A 22,865-nucleotide genomic window follows, 5' to 3' on the forward strand; every position below is an offset into this window, starting at 1 on the left:
GGGTGCCGTCGACAGTATTTTCCACATCCGCCGTTGACTACAAACAAGAGAAACAAGAGAGAGAGAGAGAGAGAGAGAGAGAGAGAGAGAGAGAGAGAGAGAGAGAGAGATAGAGGAAAACAGAAAAGGTTCTCGCCCCTCCTTACAAAACGACCGGAAAAAAAGAGAAAAGAGCGGAGAGAGAGAGAGAGAGAGAGAGAGAGAGAGAGTGAGAAACACGCACGCTGTATATAGGCTCCGATAGTCGCTCGCCCGCTTTCAAGGAGTGTTTAAAGCGACTTGAACTTAATTGGCCCCCGAGTGTGTACACACACAGTGAGTGCACTGTCAAATCAGCTGTGCTCATTGAACCATTTCAACCCTAGTATTTTCCACCCGGAAAAATAGCCAATCCGACAGTTTTCTGAAAAACCCCATGTTTCTATATGTCAGTCAGTGGTGCTCAAGCTATTTCATGTCAAGGAGTCAAGGACCCCCCAGGAATGATCTGTATTTGGCTGCGGACCCCCCCCCCCCCCCCCATCTGAAAATATGGGGGTATAGCAGACGCGACGATTTTTTAGTTAAAAACGCAAATATTTCAATATATTATAAATGATTGAAAGATTTGCGCCACATTTTCAAGGATTGTTCAAAAATAGCAGATCTATATACAAGCTATGAGCACATGCTGTATACAAATACATTGTATTGGAAAACTGTGGATCATGGGAAATTCAGGGGTTGAAAGTTACTGTACTGTACTGTACTGTACTGTACTGTACTGTACTGTACTGTACTGTACTGTACTGTACTGTACTTGTCAATATATTTAGTCTTATGGTTTTGGTGACAGGTGATATAGCTTAGTTTCCATTTAGTTTCCGTCAGTGGAAAAAGGCAGTCGACGGACATTTCTCGTCGTAGTATTAGTCGACAAAAACCAACACTGCTACACTACGCCATATATGGGCCTAAAACTCTCGAATGCTCCCCCCCCCCCCCCCCCCCCCCCTGGCGGACTAGTGAAAATCTTTATTTGAAACAGTTTGCAAGTACGTGAAAGATCGAAGAACCGCTGACACATAGAAACACGGCTTTTTCCAGAAAACTGTCAGGATGTATAGAAGAACATTTTTTAGAATCTGATCTCAGGTCAGAATGGTAAACTGTCAGGATGTAGAAGAAGTTGAAGAACATTTTTTAGAATCTGATCTCAGGTCAGAATGGTAAACTGTCAGGATGTAGAAGAACATTTTTTTAGAATCTGATCTCAGGTCAGAATGGAAAACTGTCAGGATGTAGAAGAACATTTTTTTAGAATCTGATCTCAGGTCAGAATGGTAAACTGTCAGGATGTAGAAGAACATTTTTTTAGAATCTGATCTCAGGTCAGAATGGTAAACTGTCAGGATGTAGAAGAACATTTTTTTAGAATCTGATCTCAGGTCAGAATGGTAAACTGTCAGGATGTAGAAGAACATTTTTTAGAATCTGATCTCAGGTCAGAATGGTAAAACTGTCAGGATGTAGAAGAACATTTTTTTAGAATCTGATCTCAGGTCAGAATGGAAAACTCTCAGGATGGTAGAAGACATTTTTTTTAGAATCTGATCTCAGGTCAGAATGGTAAACTGTCAGGATGTAGAAGAACATTTTTTAGAATCTGATCTCAGGTCAGAATGGTAAAACTGTCAGGATGTAGAAGAACATTTTTTTTAGAATCTGATCTCAGGTCAGAATGGTAAACTGTCAGGATGTAGAAGAACATTTTTTTTAGAATCTGATCTCAGGTCAGAATGGTAAACTGTCAGGATGTAGAAGAACATTTTTTTAGAATCTGATCTCAGGTCAGAATGGGTGGCTGAAAGTAGTTGTGACGGCAAATACAGTGGTGAGAAGTTGACTGGTGTTTCCCCTCTAGCAGCTATAACCAAGTAGGCTCCCCGCAACACGTGCGCGGGCGCGCATGCACACACACACACACACACACACACACACGCGCAGAGGGTTTTAAGAAAATATACAAAATGTCCTGTTTCATGCACAAGGCAGTACATGTCCCTGCAGAGCGCATCCTCATTCGTGCACGCACGCACACACACACACACACACACACACACACACACACACACACACACACACACAGCTGAGAGGGGGAACTCGGTTTGACGTCACAGGGGTTGCTAGGGAACGAGCCGCGTGAAAGTGAACATTTTCCACTGCAGCTATATGTAAAAAAAACTGTGTGTGTGCGTGCGTGCGTGCATGCGCGCGTGAAATACTTGTGACTACATAGACTATTGAGGACCTATACTTATGTCGTTGGCCTCGGTACAAGAGACGGAAAAAGTTGAAAGAATCAACACAATATTGACTTGCGTGCAACGTGCGTTGTCTGCCTGTGTGTGTGTGTGTGTGTGTGTGTGTGTGTGTGTGTGTGCGTGCGTGCAACCACCAGAAGCCGCAGCGAAGGGTATATGATTGAAAACGTGTGTTTTTAGCTGTGTGGTTATAGCTGTGTATTAACGTCTCCGTACAGTGTTTCGCAACGAAGCGTGCAGCAAGCAGCAGACTATGTGTCTTCATGTTGGAGGACTCACACAGACACGCACGTTGCCACAGCCGTGACACACAGTGTGAGTTTCTATATGTCAGTCGTTCTTCGACTTAAAAAATAAATAGCAGACCTATACAAGCTCGTATAGCGCGCCACTGCCACGCCATGACACCAAAATGGGGTTCCCGATAATAAACATTCCGTTATAACTTACAGGCTATTGAAAAAAAATATAGCAGAACTATATGTGAGCGTGGGATCGTGAAAACGCGTGCAAATCTTTGAATATGTCATTCGTTCACAGCATAATATGCATTTAGAAAATCAGCCATGATTTAGAAGACATTTTGTAGAATCTTGGTCTATGTGCAGTCCTGTGTGCGTGCGTGCGTGGACCTTCAAACGCAGTGCTTTTCCAACGGACTGAGGACACCATTCATATACGTATATCGTATATACACACACACACCGTCGTCACTCTCTCTTCAGGTCTCCACCTAATCATGTGTGCCCTCAAATCAGGTGTTGACAACAACGACCCGGGAACCTGCCGCACTCCAGCAAACTGCGATGATTATCACACACTAGGGCAAACAAACGTGTTTGTTTAAAAGGCTTCTTCATGCCCTTTCACTTGTTTTCCCTCACGCGCGTTTGTTTGACTATAGGAACTCTCTGTTTCTCTTTTTTTCCCCCCCGCTTATCTCGTCCGCTTTGCGAGAACCGCCCGCCGCAGAATCTGATTATGTGGGTTTATCTCTCTCTCTCTCTCTCTCTCTCTCTCTCTCTCTCTCTCTCTCCTGTTTAGAAAGATGTGATGACATCGCCACCGTCAGATCATAAAGCCACAAAACCTTTTATTAATTTTTTTTCTGGGTGAAAAAAAAAGACTCTCGCCATATGAACCCATTATCCAGGGGAAAGCATCTCGATAGCAGACGTACAAGCTCACACTGCAGCGGCATCACTTCGTGCCGCTTCTGTGAGCTTGTAGATCAGCCTTTTTCGCTTCTTTCAACCCATTTATACGAGAAATCCGTCTCTCACACCCCAGTCTCTCCTTTCCATTACCTTATACTCGCAGTGTCTCTCCTATCATTGTTTTCCTTAGTCTCTCTCTCTCTCTCTCTGTGCATACCTAACACACAGCCAAGCATGCTTTATATGTTTCTGCACGTCTGTGCCATACTGTGTCGTACACATGTACAGTACACCCAGTACAGTACCTTACTGTGTCATACACATGTACACATGCCAGGTCGGGATAAAAATATGCGTCAATTAAGGACCCGGAGCTGTAATACTGATGTATAGCGATATATAAACTAAAATACAAAAAATAAGGCAAACGTGAAATTGAAGTTGACCAAAAAGTACCCCAGGGTTCTACATTAGACCTCCCTATAGTCCCCCCCCCCCCCCCCCACCCCACTACATTAAATGTCTTCGCTCCAGGAATAAAGTCTAAAAAAGGAACCTTTGCACGAACTAAAACTAAAACTTTATATGAATAATTCCCACGGCTGCAGTCTCTCTAGACTCAGTCACATCATCCATCTAACGCGCATCACTGTGACATCACATAAGATGCAGATGACGACACTATGACCTCATCTAACCCCATATGGATCAGGGGTTCTCAACACGTGGGTCGCGACCCCTTGGGGGGGGGGGGGGGGGGGGGTCGCCAAATTATTTTGGGGGTCCCCAAATTATTATTATTATTTTTTTGCAAAAAAATGGAAAATGGAAAATGAAGATTTAGCGATTTTTTTACAGGGTTAAAGTTGTCCTTTATAAGGAAAGGTGCCGGTCCGCTATTGTCGAATGCCATCGTCTCATCATGCTCGGTCCTAGCAAATGATGAAGGGAAATATGCAAATGAGCATATACACAAACCCAATTCAAATCAATCAGCCTGCACGGATCATTTAAACAAATGCCTTTAGTATATATAGGCCGTGTGCAAAGTGACTGAGGCCTCCATCGAGGGATATAGGTCATTCCATAGAGGAGCAGTGGTTTTCAACCAGTTGGTCCGGGGACAGCCCCTGGGGGGACCTTGAGGGGGGTCCCAGGTGGTCCCCACATGCTAAATGATGGGAGACTTGGTATATAACCACAGGGACCCTTAACCCTCTAAGACCCAGCGTTGCTTTATAGCAACAATTTTATTTTAATTAATTACTTTTTTTTTTCTGTTATTTTTTTTACCTAAACGTCATCAGTGATGTTCATTGCAATACCATTTCAATGCCATTGGTCATGATATTTGCATATAAATACCCCCCACAGAGGCTGAAATTCACACAAATTAAAACATTCTGGACATTTTTTAACCTATGACCTTTAACCCCAATAAAAAGTAAGTAAAAGAATTGTAATATATGTTTGTTTTTTTAGATCATTAGAATGTCTAGAACATGTTTTATTCATTATTGTGAAAGATATCCCCCAAATGTAAATTACTAATTTATTATATTATTATATAATTATTATAATTTCAATCAAACTTTATTTTTTTTAACATATTTTTTTAGTCTTAGTCCTAGTAGTACAAAGTAGTAGTAAGGTTGAAATATTTTTTTTTGCAAGTAGAAATTAATGCAGGTCTTAGAGGGTTAACCCATTCTGAACGGGAACCCATTTTGGTGTTTAGCATCATGTTATGCTTTAGCTATTGAAAAACAGCAGATCTACAAGCTCATAGCGCGCCACCGAGTGGCGCGCTACGAGCTTGTAGGTCTGCTATTTTTGAAAAATCAAAGAATGACTGACATTTTTAGAATCTGATCTCAGGTCAGAATGGGTTCATCAGACCAGTGTGTGTCCAGTGGAAACCTCGTATGAATCTGATCTCAGGTCAGAATGGGTTAAAGAGACTCGGGTCCTTTTGGTTTCATTGTACGCTCTCAAAGCGTTACAAAGTTGTTAAACATATAGTTACAAGATGTCTACACAATTATAATCTAGATATCTTGATCAAAGTGTGCCTGTTATATCTCTCCTATATAAATGGTATACCAACATCAACACAGCGTGGAACTGTGGACAAGATCTTATCCATCGACAACAAGATGTTCTTTAGAGTTTTGGGTCTGAGAGGCTATATATATAAACGCCATCAGATGGTGGACCGTGCAGGCTCAAATGCAGAATACATTAGCCCATTCTGACCTGAGATCAGATTCATACAAGGTTTCCACCGGACACACACGGGTCTGATGAACCCATTCTGACCCGAGATCAGATTAAAAAAAAATGTCAGTCGTTCTTCGATTTTTCAAAAATAGCAGACCTACAAGCTCGTAGCGCGCCACTCGGTGGCGCGCTATGAGCTTGTAGATCTGCTATTTTTCAATAGCTAAAGCATAACATAGTGCCAACACCAAAATGGGTGCCCGCCCAGAATGGGTTAGAGATGCTTCCGATCGGCCGGTATATATTCACTCCGATCGGTGATCGTCAATTCACCCTATGATGTAGAGAAACCGATCTTTTACTCCATTTTAAAAATGTCAATCGGATATATATAGCGTAATATCATTTTGCATTTGTGACGGGGCCTAAACAAATTCTCCCCTTCCTCCCCCACACACACACACACACACGGGAACAGTTTTGATGTGCGGGTTTTGACAAAATTTGCGTCTTATAATACGCACAAGATCGGTATAATATCGGCCATACCGTGATCGGCCCTAAAAAACCTGTTCGGAGCATCCCTATAGAATAAACAATGGGCCTTGATGTGAAAGTAGAGAAACCATCGCATGGATGGATGCAACCTGGGTCGTATAATATCCTCAGTGATGTATCCCGCCGAGGTCAACGGGGTGTTTCGGGTCTTCCAACATCACATACCCCTCACTCAGGCGACCCAGCCGGGAGTGATCAAGTCCCGACTTACGTCCCAGTATAGCTATATTATATACCCTCAATCAGTCCCATTAGGGAAAGACCAGGGCCACGCAATCCGTTGCTCCGGAAACTACTAGAGTAGATGGCTGAGTCTATATATATATATATATATATATATATATATATATATATATATATATATATATATATAAATCCATTATTTCAAACATGAGCAAGATAATTAAGTCTGTGAGAGGTTCTAAATGTTGGTTCTGTCGGTTAATTGGTACAAACAAACGCGTACACGTGGACACATGCACCGCACGCACACGCACGCGCACGCACACGCACACGCACACACACACACACACACACACACCTACTAGCAGCTACGGGAGGATAACATCAGAGACTGTGTGAACTGGCCAAACTAATACTCTCACGCCTACGCACACACGCATGCATGCACGGCTGCGCGCGCACACACACACACACACACACACACACACACACACACACACACACACACACACACACACACACACACACACACACACACACACACACACACACACACACACACACACACACACACACACACACACACACACACACACACACACACACACACACACACACACACACACACACACACACACACACACACACACACACACACACACACACACGCCTCAATCTCCTCTTTGAACAGTGTCCAACTGAATGCAAAGCCTAAGTGTGTGTGACTGGAAAACTCTCTCTATGTCTGTCTGTCTCGCTCGCTCACGCACAGACACACACACACACACACACACACACACGCACACACACACACACAGAGCCAACACGCACACGTTTGCAGTATGCACAGTGACACACACACACACACACAAACACACGGTCGGGGCACAGAGCTAGCTTTGTTAACGTGAATGTCAACTTTTACTCGTGGAGAGAGAGCTCAGGCCAATTTGACACAAGAGCACCCGGCAGCGCACACACACACACACGCACACGCACGCACACGCACACACACACACACACACACACACACACACTGCGGATTTAAAAAACATACAAGGTTGGATTGGTCCTCCCCGGCAGAGAGACAAGACCAATTTCGGCGGCCAATTGCATTTAATCTTGGGGGTTCCTTGACATGAAAATGTTTTGAGAAGTCAGGATTTATAGAAGATATTTGTAGAATCGTCCTCAGGTCGAAATGGATTAAATAACTGCCATGTACAGTATTTAATCTGAGGTTGTTTGTGTAACCGAGGCAGCTTATACTGATAAACCTGCTGATGGTGTGTGTATGACATGGCAGGCGTTCTATGAACAGTGTGTACATTCATTCACAGATCTATTTTTGAGGGGTGCTATAGCCCCTCCTATGCCCAACTTTGTGTGTAAACCAATAGCGATGATTTGATTGGCTGAGCAATGCGTGTACACCATAGTGAACATTTGATTGGCTGAGCACGGAATGTGATGTATTCTCTCTCTCTCTCTCTCTCTCTGAACCTAATCTGAGTGACAGTTTTTGACCTGTACTGGAAAAACAATTAACCTAGACAGGCACTCTGAGAGTGTATACGGCATCGGCATGTAACCAAATGGACCCAGGCGGGTCCATTTGGTTACTTACATCCCGTACACTCTCTGAGGCACAAAAGGACATTTCAACACTTTTAACACACGTCAACAGGGAGTTCAACAAACAATGTGCAACAAAATTCGGCTCAAACAAGGGACAAAATTGTCCTATGCCACCAAAAAAACGTGGAACGCCCTACCAACAGCCATTAAGACATGTGAATCCCCCCCCCCCCCCCCCCCCGACTCCTTCAAAAAAGCACTCTCAAAGGGCACCTACGGACGGACAGCTGCAATTCCCACCGTAAATTAAGTCCGACTTTTTTTTCCAACTGTCTTTATATGATGATTTCCTGTTTGGTTTTTTTTTATAAAAGTGTACATTTTGTACGTCTCTAAAAACGTCCGGATGAATTGAAAACGGTGGACCCCGTTGTAAACAAGTGTGTAATGCTGCTTTGGCATGGCGTCGTCGACCACAAGTAACTGTTTTTTTTTTTTGCATCGACACTTCCGTTGTGCTTCCGTTTGAAATGTCACTCATTATGCATAATCCATCAATCGGTCAGTCATACACACACACACACACACACACACACACACGTGTGCGTGTCCGGAAAACAATGACACGCGTACCTACACACTCTGAGAGTGTCTACGGAATGCAACCAAATGGACTTACATCCCCCTGTTACACTCTCAAGAGGCACAAAAGGCTATATATATATCTCAACACCGTTTAAAACACGAGTCACACGCGCGTCGCGTCGCGTTGCGTCGTCTTATTACTACTACTCACCGCCTTCTGCTGGGCGCTGAGGGCGGCCGGGTCGAGGAGCTGCTCGCCGCCGTGCGACGACGACTCCGGGTCGCTGGAGACCACGTCGTCGTCGGACTCCTCCCAGGACGAGGAGAACCCGCAGGAGGAGGCGGAGGACGACGAGAGCTTCCGCAGGGAGGAGCGCGGAGACGAGGGGCTGGGGCCGCGGGAGAGTCCCCCCCCCTGGTTGGAGGAGTTGTCGTCGTGCAGGCCGCCGCCCCCCGTCTCGGCGCACCACGGGGGCGTCGAGACGGAGGCGTCCGTCACTATGACCGACGGGATGGCGGGGACGGGGGCGGCGGGCGCTGCCGCTTCCTCCTCCTCCTGCCGCCGCCGCGTCCGGAGGAGGAGGAGGAGTCCTAGCGCCTCTTCGTCGGGACTCGACCCGGACTCGCCTCTCGCCTTCGCCTCAAACGCCCGCGGGCCGCCGCCGTCGTTCGTTCCGTTGGCCGCTGCTGCTGCGTCCTCCTCGGGCGCTTTCCTCTCCCCCTCCTCTCTTCCCTCGCATTCTTCTGTCCTCACTCCTCTCGCCTCCCCCTCCTCGCCTCCTCCTCCTCCTCCGTTCAGGACGACGGAGACCTCCTCCCCGCTTCCTCCTCCTCGCGTCGTGGCGTCCGGGAGGGCCGGGCGTGGCGCCTCGTCGTGCTGCGTAACAAGGTCCATCTGTCGGCGCAGGGTGCGCGGGCTGCGCTGCATCTCGGCGTTGATCACCTGGGCCCGGATCCCGGAGATGTGTGCCTCGAACATGCCCACCTTCCCCCTGACCTGCCAATTAACGGGGAAAAAAAGCTTTCGTATAAATGTGCTACGGTGCGTTACGGTGGATAATATAGCACATGGGACCCCGATAACAGTATCTATAGCCTCTCTTCGGTGTTGTATAGTGTCTGATTCAATCATTTGCGGTTAGTTATTTTAGCTCACACACATGGCTTAATCAAAGGGTCGTCAGTTTGATGGAATGAAGTGAAAGGCAAGATAGCCGAATACAGCAATAGAGCACCGTTAAGTCTGACGTCAATATCGGTATAGAGGGCGCAAATCAACAGTTTGGTATTTGCATTATAATCCCCATAGGGGGGATTTTAGATCGCCTCATATAAGAACTGCGTTTGAAAAATAAACATGTCATCCCGGCCGCTTCACTCATATGGATATGAAGAATCAACTGACTGGGAGAAAACGCTAATGTTACTGCTGCTGAATTAGTTAAATTTTCGCTAGAAGCTAGACTGTATCATATATGAGTGACTGACTGACTGTCGCAAACGATACAGAGACACCTCCCTGACAATAACGCGGAGACAGCTTGTTTATTTCTGGACCACAGCGCTTGTATTATTAGACGATATTAAGATCACCCCACGTTATTGTCCATAGAGAAATTACTTCCGCGGACCAGGGGAATCGAACCAGGGGAATCGAAGGGATGAGCGAGTTACGTCAGGACTTTGGTGCTCTATAGCACTGCTGAATAACTCGAGTATGCGGAAATGGAATTCCACATTAATATTACCCCATTATAACATAAATACAAAGGATTTCAAAAGGTGTCACAATTTGTAAATATATATATATGTGTTTAAAAAAAACATAATTTAGCAAAACGGAAAAGCTATATTAAAAAAAAAAAAATCACACCTGTGCGAAGTGAGGGGCCCTCATATCATCGTACATCTTGACGTAAAATAGACACTGTGCCCATTTGCCCAGACACTATGACGTACAATTCTCCATTCATTGTCAATGGGAATTCAATGTTTGCGTATAGGACAAAGTTTGTGGACAGACACCAAAAGATGATCTAACAAGCTCACAAAGGCAACTTGATGTGAGCTGTATAACCCTTTCTGACCGGGCACCCATTTTGGTGTTAGCATCATGTTATGCTTTAGCTATTGAAAAATAGCAGATCTACAAGCTCGTATCGCGCCACCGAGTGGCGCGATACGAGCTTGTAGGTCTGCTATTTTTGAAAAAATCGAAGAACGACTGACATTTTTTAGAATCTGATCTCAGGTCAGAATGGGTTCATCAGACCCAGTGTGTGTCCAGTGGAAACCTCGTATGAATCTGATCTCAGGTCAGAATGGGATAAGCAACTAGTCGACTATTCAACTAGTCGACTACAAATCCACTATACCGACCTTGTTGGTACTAGTGGACTAGTTCCTGTTTTTTTTTGTAGGCCTCAAGATCAGCTAGAATGCTAGATTATACACAGTTTTTAAATGTACAAATATCATTAAGAAAATAATAACTAAACAACTTAGTCGACTAGTAAACTATAGGCAACTAGTCAAATAATAAAAAAAAATCACTAGAAGTGAAAGCCCTATTGTCAAGAAGTGTATATCGCTCTATGACTGTTTATAGGATGTTGTGTACCGTTTTGTCTGTTTTTGTCTGCCTTTTATTTTTCAACTTTTGTTTGTATTTAAGGTTTTGTTTGTCTTGTTTTCTGTCGTCCTTTTTCTTTGGGGTGAAAATCCTGATGCGTTTAACTCTTTTATGTCATAATTGTGGGGTTTATTTAACCCATTCTGACCTGAGATCAGATTCATACGAGGTTTCCACCTGGACACACACTGGTCTGATGAACCCATTCTGACCTGAGATCAGATTCTAAAAATGTCAGTCGTTCTTCGAATTTTTCAAAAAATAGCAGACCTACAAGCTCGTATCGCGCCACTCGGTGATCTGCTATTTTTCAATAGGTAAAGCATAACATGATGCTAACACCAAAATGGGTGCCCGGTCAGAATGGGTTAAGAGAAGCTGTCAATGCCACCAATTTATTATTTGTCAAACTCAGTATTTAAATAATGCTTCTGTGGAAAAAAACAATAAACAAAGACGAAAAAAAAACGCCCCGAATCGGGGCACAGCAGACGGCCGGCGAAGAAAACAATCACCTCGACATTCTGCAGCTCTCGGTGGATTTGCAGCAGCTGCGCTTGGCGTCTCCTCTCTCCTCCTCCTCCCTGCTCCTCCCTCCCTCCTCCTAAGGGTCCGTCCTCCTCCTCCTCCTCCTCCTCCTCCTCCTCGTCCCGCCCGGGAGAGCTGAGGCGCCGTACGCGCCGGCCCACGTTGACCCCTAGGAGCCCCGGGTGGCGGCAGGGGGACGGAGACCGCGGGCTGGGGTGGGGGGAGGGTCTGGGGTGGTTCCGGGTGGTTCCTCCGGGGCTGCTGTAGCCTGGACTGGTCTGACGATGCAAGGGGGCAAAGTGGTGGAGAAGAAAAGTGCTTTTTATATAGCTTGAATAATATAGCATCGATACTGAAATGTTGAGGAAATGCTTCCGTGACAAGTATAAAAAAGGGCTGGAATTCAAGTGCAAAATTATTATTAAAAAAAAGTATATAGTCGACTATAGTTGTTTAATTATTACTTGTTTAACCCATTCTGACCCGAGATCAGATTCTAAAAAATGTCTGTTTGAAAATGACAGTTTTCTGAAAAAAGCTATGTTTCTAAAATAGCAGACCTATATACAAGCTCGTAGCGCGCCACTCGGTGGCGCGCTACGAGCTTCTTTTTTTTTTCCAATAGCTAAAGCATAACGTAATGCTAACACCAAAAGGTGGTTCTCGCCTAAAATGGGCTAATATAATATTTGTACATTTAAAAAATGAATCAAAAAATAAATAACACGTTGAATTTGCACATATAACGCAGGAGGGAAAGGGAGTGCTTCCAAACTCTGACACTTCGAAAAAATATCACCTGCAAGGACATTTCTTGACATAAAGTATAGCTCATAACATGACATAACATGTCTAATATGTTGGATTTTTAATGAAACAAACACTTTGCAGATAGAAAGAGCTTCATTCAAGCTTTTTTGTACAGCTTGCAATGTCCCTTCATATGTATGGGCGGTCAATGGCCAATTGCAGCTATAGTTTCCACCCTGCCATTAACTAGTTGAAAGATGACCTCCGTGTGCATTGTGGTCTATTTGAGTATTCAGACACGAGTATTCTGAACATTTAGAGCATCTCTTTTGAGTAGCTCCAAGGGTTTAGAAGTTAGAGCCATGTTTCAACTAGTCATTTTTAAAAAGGGTGTTGTCATTTTCAGGTATTTCGTCCCGGATAGAGAATTTAGTCATAGTTCAAGTTAGTCAAGTTGTGTTTCGCGGCAGGGTCATATTCGCCATGAACAAGTTGAGATATTCTCTCCTGAAATTAAGTGCATATACATTATCTCAGCCAGGTCCTATAGACTTATATGACACGATGAATGATATGGGCTGAACTGAACAAGGGAAATAAGTAGTAACAATCAGTACCAAGACAAAGACAAAAACAATAACATGGCAGAAACATCAAATACTTCATATAAACACCGGTAATAAATAAATCATAGAGATCACGGGAAACAATCTTAACATTACAGGATCTTAACGCAAGAGAGAATACAGTTTAAGAAGAGACTCACTTATTATCGAGGTGCGGGACACAAGGACCGAGTCTCTAGCTCTTCACCCTCCGAGAGTCAGAAACCAAATGAGACTGAGATGTGTGCTCTGAGCATTACTATATATATATAGTCCTACCAACAGGAGGTGTGGTGAATTAGTAGCTCCGCCCACCACCAAATGTATGGCAACCTGTTCCCACTCCACCCCCACTCTCTGCAGCTAAAAGGAGTGGGTGGGGCTTTTCTATACAGCCGCCCCCGCATCAAAATATAATGTTGATTATTAACAAAATAATCATTGTCCTTATTAATGATGTCAGGTTATGGGGGCTGGCTACAAGCGGGGGAAGGGCACGGCACACGGCGGACCCCCCCAGTCAGGGTGGAGCCACTCGGGTGCCCGTAACCGGTTGGTGGGTGACCATGGCTGCTGCCAATTAATAATAATTGTATCTGCACTCCTATACACCAGCATGCCTGTCAGTCAGAGCATGCTGAGGGCCACAGAGAGAGAACCAGGCCAGTTCACAGAGAGTCACGATGATTGAAATACTGCGACACTTACAATACCGACTGCGGTCCGTGACCTATTACATGCTCTCATATTAGGCATGGCTGGTGTATATAGGGGTGTGTAGAGCAGACTTATAGCCATGCCGAGTCCTTTTTACTACCAGCAAGATCCTTCTCCGTGGCTCCGGGTGTGTATAATCCTCAGAGCAAACATCTTAAGGTCTCATTTGGTTTATGACTCTTGGGAGGGTGAAGAGAGGTATATAGAGACTCGGTCCCGTCGTGTCCAACCTCGATGCGTTCATGATGAGTGAGTCTCTTCCGTTTGTCAAACTGTATTTTCTCTTTTTGCGTTGAGATCCCGCAATGTTATTCACAGTATATGTGTGTGACGCATTCCTGTAATGTTATAAGATTGTTTTCCGTGATCTCTATAGGGATTATTTATCACTGGTGTTTATATGAAGCATTTGATGTTTCCGCCATGTTAGTTCATGCCCTAGTTAAGCCATTTTGGACGGGAACCCATTTTGGTGTTAGCATCATGTCGTGCTTTAGCTATTGAAAAATAGCAGATCTACAAGCTCATAGCGCGCCACCGAGTGGCGCGCTACGAGCTTGTAGGTCTGCTATTTTTGAAAAATATGATCTCAGGTCAGAATGGGTTAATCAGACCAGTGTGTGTCCATGTGGAAACCTCGTATGAATCTGATCTCAGGTCAGAATGGGTTAAGCGTGTCTTCACCGCCACTCCTTATAGCTGAGAGCAGAGTCCTGCACCGGGGTGGGATACACTCGGATACCCCCCGTGGGTATACCCCGGTTTTGACGGGTGGAAAATATACTTTTTATAAGTGAACGGGTGCTGGTACGGGCGTGACGCAAACGAAACACGGGTGGGTGACCTTTTTTTTTAATCAGCGGACTGCACGATGCTATTTAAACCAGGAGCTGGAGAAACCATATCCAAATCCCTCACATGCCCAAGGAACCGTCTGCTCCTGTAGCCTATATTTCCGTTCGCTCGCGCTGATGACACACCAAGGGATTATCATGCATTCGACACAAAATGTAAAGCTAACCTATATAGGTAATGTTGGCCTGATGCGTCACTCAGTGTCTAAGTGTAAATAAAGTTAAAAAAAAAGATTAGCCTGCTGAGTGATGAGTGTTTGAAACAACCTTGGATCAAGACGGTCGACTCATCAGGCTAATGTTCTTTTTTTATCATCCTCTCCCTTGTTGATATATTATGCCAATATGCCATTTAGGTCGAAATCATGATATAACGTTATGTTGTGATAAGAGCTTGTGGATGTGCTGTTTTTCCAATAGCTAAAGTATAACATAAGGCTTTGTTAAAACACCAAAAAGGGGTTGCCGTCCAGAATGGGTTAACGTTTGGGTATTTCTTGTTTATTACCGTTCATTACGGATAGATCATGTTTTTTGTCTCATTTGTTTTTCTATTTTTCTATTGTGAATTTTCTTGTTGTTTTTCCCTGTGCAGCACGTTGTGGCTCATGCCTAGAGAAAGGTGCTAGTATATACATAAAGTTATTATTATTAATTATTATTACCTTGGGGCTGGTGGTGGTGGGGCTGTACAGACCGCCTCCCAGGAGCTGGCAATAGGTGCTCCTGTCTGGGACCGCCAGGACGGGTCGACCCCCAGAACTGTCTCTAGCTCTGGGTGTTGTGGTGGTGGTGCTGGACGATGTGGTCTGGGTCTGACATGGACTACCGCTGAAGGGGCACAAGAGGATGAACCATTTATAATAAAGATGGGAGACGTCACACTTTTCCCAGTTTTTCCATGTGTCTTTTCCCAGTACTTCATTAGAGACAACCTGGAGTTGTTGTTTTTTTATGTGCAATGGTGTATTGACTTTGTATTTAGGAGGCTCTTCCTGGAGGCTGAACCCTTGACAGTCAAACGGGCCAATGAAATAAACAGTAATATAGTGACATCACACTAATCAGCCCCTCCCCTCCCTCATATACAACTAACAGCAGTGGCTGCGGCTTCAGTTCAAGGTGGATCACCGCCCATCACCTGCACCCACCAGGCAAACCCAGGCATACTTAATGAACTGGTGCGCGTGTCCACATAAAAAAAACAGGAGTTTAACAAATAGTGTACACCTTTAAAATAAATGGTGGCACTCCATCTTCAAAGCAATATAAGCCACAAGAGGTGTGAGGCTATCGTGTATTTCATAATGGCTGAGAGACGTGGTGAGACGCGACGCACAGCGAGTGTCTCCAATCCGTCGTTATAAAATACACTATATAACCTTGCAAGTCTTTGTCAGTGGATCAAATGTGTCCAACACAACACGCTTGAGGATACATTGGTGCATAATGTTTATTAAAGACTACAGTGTCTAGATTCGTTCCGTTTATGTCATCTTCATAACCATGTCCATGAGACATCACATGACTGGGAGTCGACTCAACTTCTTAAACCTTGCTCGGAGTGAGTGAGTGAGTGAGTGAGTGAGTGTCTGAGTGACTGACTGACTGACTGACTGACTGACTGACCAGTGTATCTCAATAATATCCTGTCCGATCAATACTCCCGTCACTTGGGTTACTATATCACCCATTCACCCGGGTTAAGAGTTCAACAACGTCATAATAAAAAGCTCTGATGGCTCATATATATATTTCAAAAACAACCCTCCCAAATCGCCCGTACCGTAAATGCCATGTGTTCATTTGATAACAGAAGGCCCAGGTGACATGCAGCTGTGTTTGGTTATAATAAGCGCTGACCCTGGAGGACTAGAAAAGACGTATAGGGCTGGAATATCAGGTGCATTCGCTGCAAATATAACAGTCTTTCTCTTTCGCTCACATCAGCCACAGTTCTGTTTATCGAGGTATACCCATGTTGTGCTGAAATGTGTGACGTTGATGAGATTCAGACAATGCAAATCATGTAAAAACAAATAACAACAACAACATGAACATTATGTTACACTTTAGCTATTAGAAAAATGGCAGATCTACAAGCTCATAGGTCTGCTATTTTTGAAAAAATCGTGAAAATGGAGCACAGATCTTATGCATATATTCTTTCAGAGCGAACGTAATTTAACTAAAATCTTTGCTTCTGGTGGTGGTGGGGGGGTCCCTGTAACAACCTATTTACAGATGGGGGGGGGGGGGGGGTCCGCATCCTGGGGGTCCTTGACATGAAAAAGGTTGAGCACCCACCGACACATAGAAACATAGGATTTTCAGAAAACCGTCATGATTTAGAAGACTTTTTTTTTTCTTTTTTTCCTCAGCTCAAAATGGGATAATAATCTTGAGAGAAAAAAAGGCACCTGCTCATGACTCCCAGGCCGTTGAGGTTTAGGGCTGGGGTTGCCATCCCCATGCGGGCCAGGCCAGGGGCTTCAGAGGCTGGGTACACATCTGTCAATCCCTCCCCAGTGACCTCCCCTCCCCTCTAGAGTCGACTCGTATGGATGGATGGCTGGAGAATGACTCTCAGAGGATCCACTGCGTGAGAGAGGCACAATGTACAGTTTAGCTCTCTCTCTCTCTCTCTCTCTCTCTCCTCTCCACTGCTGGGGGAAAACGGACTTTCTGAAAAGAAGGACAATGATAAGGAAATCATTGCCAATGTACCGACACACCGGCGTACATGAGTTTCAGTTGGCTCCCAAATGTGTGTGTTTTTTCTTTTGCTTGTTTCCGTTTAGTTTTTTAATGTTTAAAAATGTTTCATTTGTTTGTATTAATTATTATTATTATTAGTAGCCATTATTAGTTGGTATACTCCACAAATGGATATTTGCTTAAATTTGCTTTTGGCTTATTTGTTGTTCTTTGGAAAATAAATGTTCATTGTACAAATTGTATATATAACATTTAATTAAAACATATTTGACAAAAAAAAGAGAATGGCATGATGAATGCCAGGTTTCAAGTTGATCGATGGAGAGATTATTGATCGATATTGATCGATCGGGAGATAATCGGAGAGATTTGGGATTTATAGATCGATTATTTTATGCCTTTTGTTTCTACTGTAAGTTATATTTTTATTTCAGCTAACCAAAAAAAAACATCCACACATACAGGCAGTTTTAGGTTCTTATATAGTTCATTATATTAAGGATTAAGGAACTGGAACCTCTTTTGGGGTATTTGTTGCTATAGCATTAGCCTCGTAAAACCCAGATTTTTTATTTCCACTTCAATTCGGCATAGAGTAGCGCAAACATTGCTCACTCTCTGCTGATTTCTGATCGTCTGCACCTTTGTTAAATTGACACACACACACACACACACACACACACACACACACACACACACACACACACACACACTCCTCTCTCTCTGTCGCTCTCCCGCATTAGCATATAGCATTAACATACATTTTTGATATAGAGCTTTTGTCCCCACAAAATGTCCACAACACAAACGCCATTAGACGCCATTGACAATGAAGGGAAAATGTGTGTGTAATCTCCCCCAAACGTCTCATACTTGCCATCGACAATGAAAAGGACAAATTAGGTCAAATGTCCGCCAGATATGACGTAAATATGTGGCGGCCGCAAAACAGGCATTCTGACTGGCCCCCTTATGAGATGACGCATGGCGATGTACGACGATAAGAGTGTCCGTAACTTCACATGGGTGTGATTATAAATATTTGATGTTTTTCAGAAATCTTAAAGGTCAGGCTTTTAGAAGGCCTCAGTCCCTAAATGGGTTAAACTTGATCCACAGACGTCTATAGTATGCTGGATTGATAAATCTTTTTTTTTTTGTTCTAAACGGCGTCGCCAAGTTAACCCATTCTGACCTGAGATCAGATTCATACGAGGTTTCCACTGGACAACACACTGGTCTGATTGACCCATTCTGACCTGAGATCAGATTCTAAAAATGTCAGTCGTTCTTCGATTTAAAAAAAAATAGCAGACCTACAAGCTCGTAGCGCGCCACCCAGTGGCGCGCTACGAGCTTGTAGGTCTGCTATTTTTCAATAGCTAAAGCATAACATGATCCAAACACCAAAAGGGGTTCCCGATCAGAATGGGTTAAGGGAACACTATATGGTGGGAATGCGTTTACACTGTTAAGAGAATTAATCAGCGCCTGTTGTGACAGCCCAAACGCAGCAGATGTTATGGTTAACGAGGAAACACAACGTTAACCCATTCTGACCGGGCACCCATTTTGGTGTTAGTATCATGTTATGCTTTACCTATTGAAAAATAGCAGATCTACAAGCTCATATCGCGTCACCGAGTGGCGCGATACGAGCTTGTAGGTCTGCTATTTTTGAAAAATCAAAGAACGACTGACATTTTTTAGAATCTGATCTCAGGTCAGAATGGGTTAATCAGACCAGCGTGTGTCCAGTGGAAACCTCGTATGAATCTGATCTCAGGTCAGAATGGGTTAAGAATGTGCGCTCTCGACGGTCTCGTGTACAGTCAATATAGAACTATATACTCCTCCTCCGTTACAACAAGTATAAAAGTATTCAAAATGTGCTCAAGTAAAAAAAGTACAAAAGTATCGGCATCAAAATGTACTTAAAAGTACTAAAAGTAAAAGTGCTCATAATACAGAATGGCCCCGTTTCGCGAGTTCAAAATGTGTACAAAATCTTTTGAAAATAGCCGATCTACAAGCTCACAATGCGTCGCATATAGCGACACTGTGAGCTTGTAGATCGGCTATTTTCAAATGGTCGAAATGTGTGTGTGTGTGTGTGTGTGTGTATATATATATATAAGGGTTGAAGCGGTTAATGTACGTTTTCAAATCAACATTTTAATCGCCATGGTAACTAGTACAAAAAAGTTTGTAGTGGAGTAAAAGTACACATTTTGGCTCTAAAGATGTAGCAGAGTATAGTAAAAGTAAAAGTACTGGAAATTGGAAACACTCAAAGTAAAGTATATACAAATACCTCAAAATTGTACTTAAAGTACAGTATACTCAAGTAAATATAGGCTACTTAACCCATTCTGAACGGGAACCCATTTTGGTGTTAGCATCATCTCATGCTTTAGCTATTGAAAAATAGCAGATCTACAAGCTCATAGCGCGCCACCGAGTGGCGTGCTACGAGCTTGTAGGTCTGCTATTTTTGAAAAATCGAAGAACGACTGACATTTTTAGAATCTGATCTCAGGTCAGAATGGGTTCATCAGACCAGTGTGTGTCCAGTGGAAACCTCGTATGAATCTGATCTCAGGTCAGAATGGGTTAAGTCACTTTACACCACTGCGTCGTTCACAGAACGGATGACTCTCCTCTCATCTCGGCGCACGGCGTGTTCCAGTAAAAAACGGATTTTGTTATTTATGTTTATTATCATTTGAATAACAGATGGCTCTGTACCAGAGCTGCGCACACACGCGCGCACACGCACACCACACACACACACGCACACGCACACACACACACACACACACACACCAGTGTTGTTTTTGGCAGCAAATTTCTATTTTAGTTGTAGTCATTCAGTCTCTTGAATAGCTTTCACTTAGTTTTAGTCACATTTTAGTCACCTGGAATGTTCTAGTGTTTAGTCTAGTTTTAGTCGACTAAATGTCATACGATTTTAGTCGACTAAATCAACTGTAGATTTAGTCGACTAAAATGTGTTTTGATGTCATTGTAATGACATATTTGACACTTTGGTTGCATGATGAAATTAGCAGATATACAATCTCACAACGCGTCGCGCTGCGACGCGTTGTGAGATTGTATATCTGCTAATTTCATCAAGCAACCCAGCATAAAACTGGATCTCTTGTCCACTAGTCCCTTCCTAACATTTTAGTCTAGTTTTTATTTGTTGACGAAATTGTCAGTATATTTAGTCTTAGTTTTAGTCATCATAGATTCGTTTTTATTTAGTTTTTGTTTAGTTTTAGTCAGTGAAAAAAGGTAGTCGACGAACATTTTTCGTCTTAGTTTTAGTCGACGAAAACAACACTGACACACACACACACACACACACACACACACACACTTCGATCCTCAGTATTAGAAGAACAATATCAGTCACCATAAAAAAAAGGTCTGTGTTTTCGATGAATCTATAATGGTTCAAATGGAGTTACAATGGGTTAGTATAGGAAAGGGGACGGGGCAGCTAAACTCTAAATACCGAATCAATCAAATTAACCCATTCTGACCTGAGATCAGATTCATACGAGGTTTCCACTGGACACACACTGGTCTGATGAACCCATTCTGACCTGAGATCAGATTCTAAAAAATGTCAGTCGCTCTTCGATTTTTCAAAAATAGCAGACCTACAAGCTCGTAGCGTGCCACTCGGTGGCGCGCTATGAGTTTGTAGATCTGCTATTTTTCAATAGCTAAAGCATAACATGATGCTGACACCAAAACGGGTTCCCGATCAGAATGGGTTAAAAACTGTCTGGGGTGTTCACATATAAGACTGAGTATAGATGAGACCACGGGGAGAGTCTTTTCTTTTTTCTTTTTTTTTATCCCACGATTTCGTAACCCATTTTTCACCCCCGTGTCAATTATCTAATGTGATCCTGGGCTCTACACACCCTCCGCCAACCTGGGGAGAGCAACGGACTTGAACTCATGCTTCCTTCATGCCCGAGTGTCCAAGTTGCTCCTTTACACCTGACAGGGGGGGGAGTTTCCCTGGTTGGACATAGTGCGTGGATGGAACACATTATTCCAACCAGTTCCTTTCCCCTCCATCAGGCGCCCCGGCTGGCCAGGGGGAGGCAGTTTAGACACCAGGATTACTGCATGTTTTTTGTGAGGGTATACCTACCCTATGGGGGACACGGGGAGAACATGCAAACTGATTTTTTTGGGAAAAATCGTGAAAATGTGGCACAAATATTTGAATATACTGTATATTCTTTCACAGCACCTTGGAGCATTTTCAGACTGGCAGGTCGCCGGCCCAAACACATAGAACTTTCGAGGTCCTCGTCCGACGTGAAATAGTTTGAGAAGCACCGATATAGAAACAGTTTTTTAACCCATTCTGAACGGGAACCCATTTCGGTGTTAGCAGCATGTCATGCTTTAGCTATTAAAAAATAGCAGATCTACAAGCTCTACGAGCTTGTAGGTCTGCTATTTTTGAAAAATCGAAGAACGACTGACATTTTTCTAGAATCTGATCTCAGGTCAGAATGGATTAATCAGACCAGTGTGTGTCCTAGTGGAAACCTCGTATGAATCTGATCTCAGGTCAGAATGGGTTAAAGAAAACTATAGAATCTAGGTCTCAATGGCTTCTTAACCCATTTTTGGGGGGCGGGAATTAACCCCTTGTGGTGTTTTTTAAAAGGAGCATTCAGTGATTTGGGTGATTTGGAGAAAAAAAAACCTCCGGTCCTCCCCGGTAAACAAGATGTGCAAATGCACGCACTACAGTGGAGTGACACGCGTCACAGGCCAACAGCACACAGGAACTCCTTATATGGTCAGCACACTCTATAGTAGGGCGGATTATCACAACAAAACAAAAAAAATAAGTGATATTTGAATTAAGTGAAATCACTGAAGATACGGTATACCTTTATAAGCATTATGTTATACTTTAGCTATTGAAAAATAGCAGATCTACAAGCTCATAGCGCGGCGTGTCGCGCTACGAGCTTGTATATATAGGTCTGCAGGTGGGGCAAATCTTTGAGTATATTCTTTTCAGTCAAATATTTGCCTCTTGGAAGGTCCCTGGAAGTTGGAACTACATATTTTCAGATGGGGGGGGTCAGCAGCCAACTATACATTTTTGGGGGTTCCTTGACGTGAAATAGTTTGAAAAACCACCGACATAGAAACGTAGGGTTTTTCAGAAAACCGTCTTTTCTGATTTTAGAAGAACATTTTGTGTAGAATCGTCCTCAGGTCTAACCCATTTTAGGCCCGGGAACCCCCTTTTTGGTGTTATAGCATTACGTTATGCTTTAGCTATTTAAAAATAGAAGACCTACAAGCTCGTAGCGCGCCACTCGGTGGCTACGAGCCTTTGTTTGGTTAAATTGGTTGAGGTGGATTTTCAGTCTAAAAATAAATGAAACGCTACGGTATAGCATTCCTGTCGGAGGCAGAGAGAG

At 43.6% G+C, this 22,865-nt stretch overlaps 1 protein-coding gene across 2 annotated transcripts in view; it reads right to left on the reverse strand.

Annotated features, from left to right (window-relative positions):
• The window catches only part of LOC308334778 (uncharacterized protein), a 52,169-nt gene that overhangs the window by 24,837 nt on the left and 4,467 nt on the right, over positions 1-22,865 (reverse strand). For both annotated transcript variants that reach the window (XR_013965923.1, XM_080791598.1), the window contains exons 2-5: positions 17,091-17,268; positions 15,336-15,501; positions 11,732-12,022; positions 8,796-9,581 (exon numbers count right to left, since the gene is read on the reverse strand). Coding sequence is in view for 1 of the 2 variants with exons in the window: in XM_080791598.1 (XP_080647724.1) it covers positions 8,796-9,581; positions 11,732-12,022; positions 15,336-15,501; positions 17,091-17,143 (1,296 nt within the window). In the remaining variant the exon portion in view is untranslated. The remainder of the gene's footprint in view (positions 1-8,795; positions 9,582-11,731; positions 12,023-15,335; positions 15,502-17,090; positions 17,269-22,865) is intronic.

The sequence above is a fragment of the Protomyctophum bolini genome, assembly GCF_963924005.1.
Source record: "Protomyctophum bolini genome assembly, chromosome: 19".
Lineage (NCBI taxonomy): Eukaryota > Metazoa > Chordata > Actinopteri > Myctophiformes > Myctophidae > Protomyctophum > Protomyctophum bolini.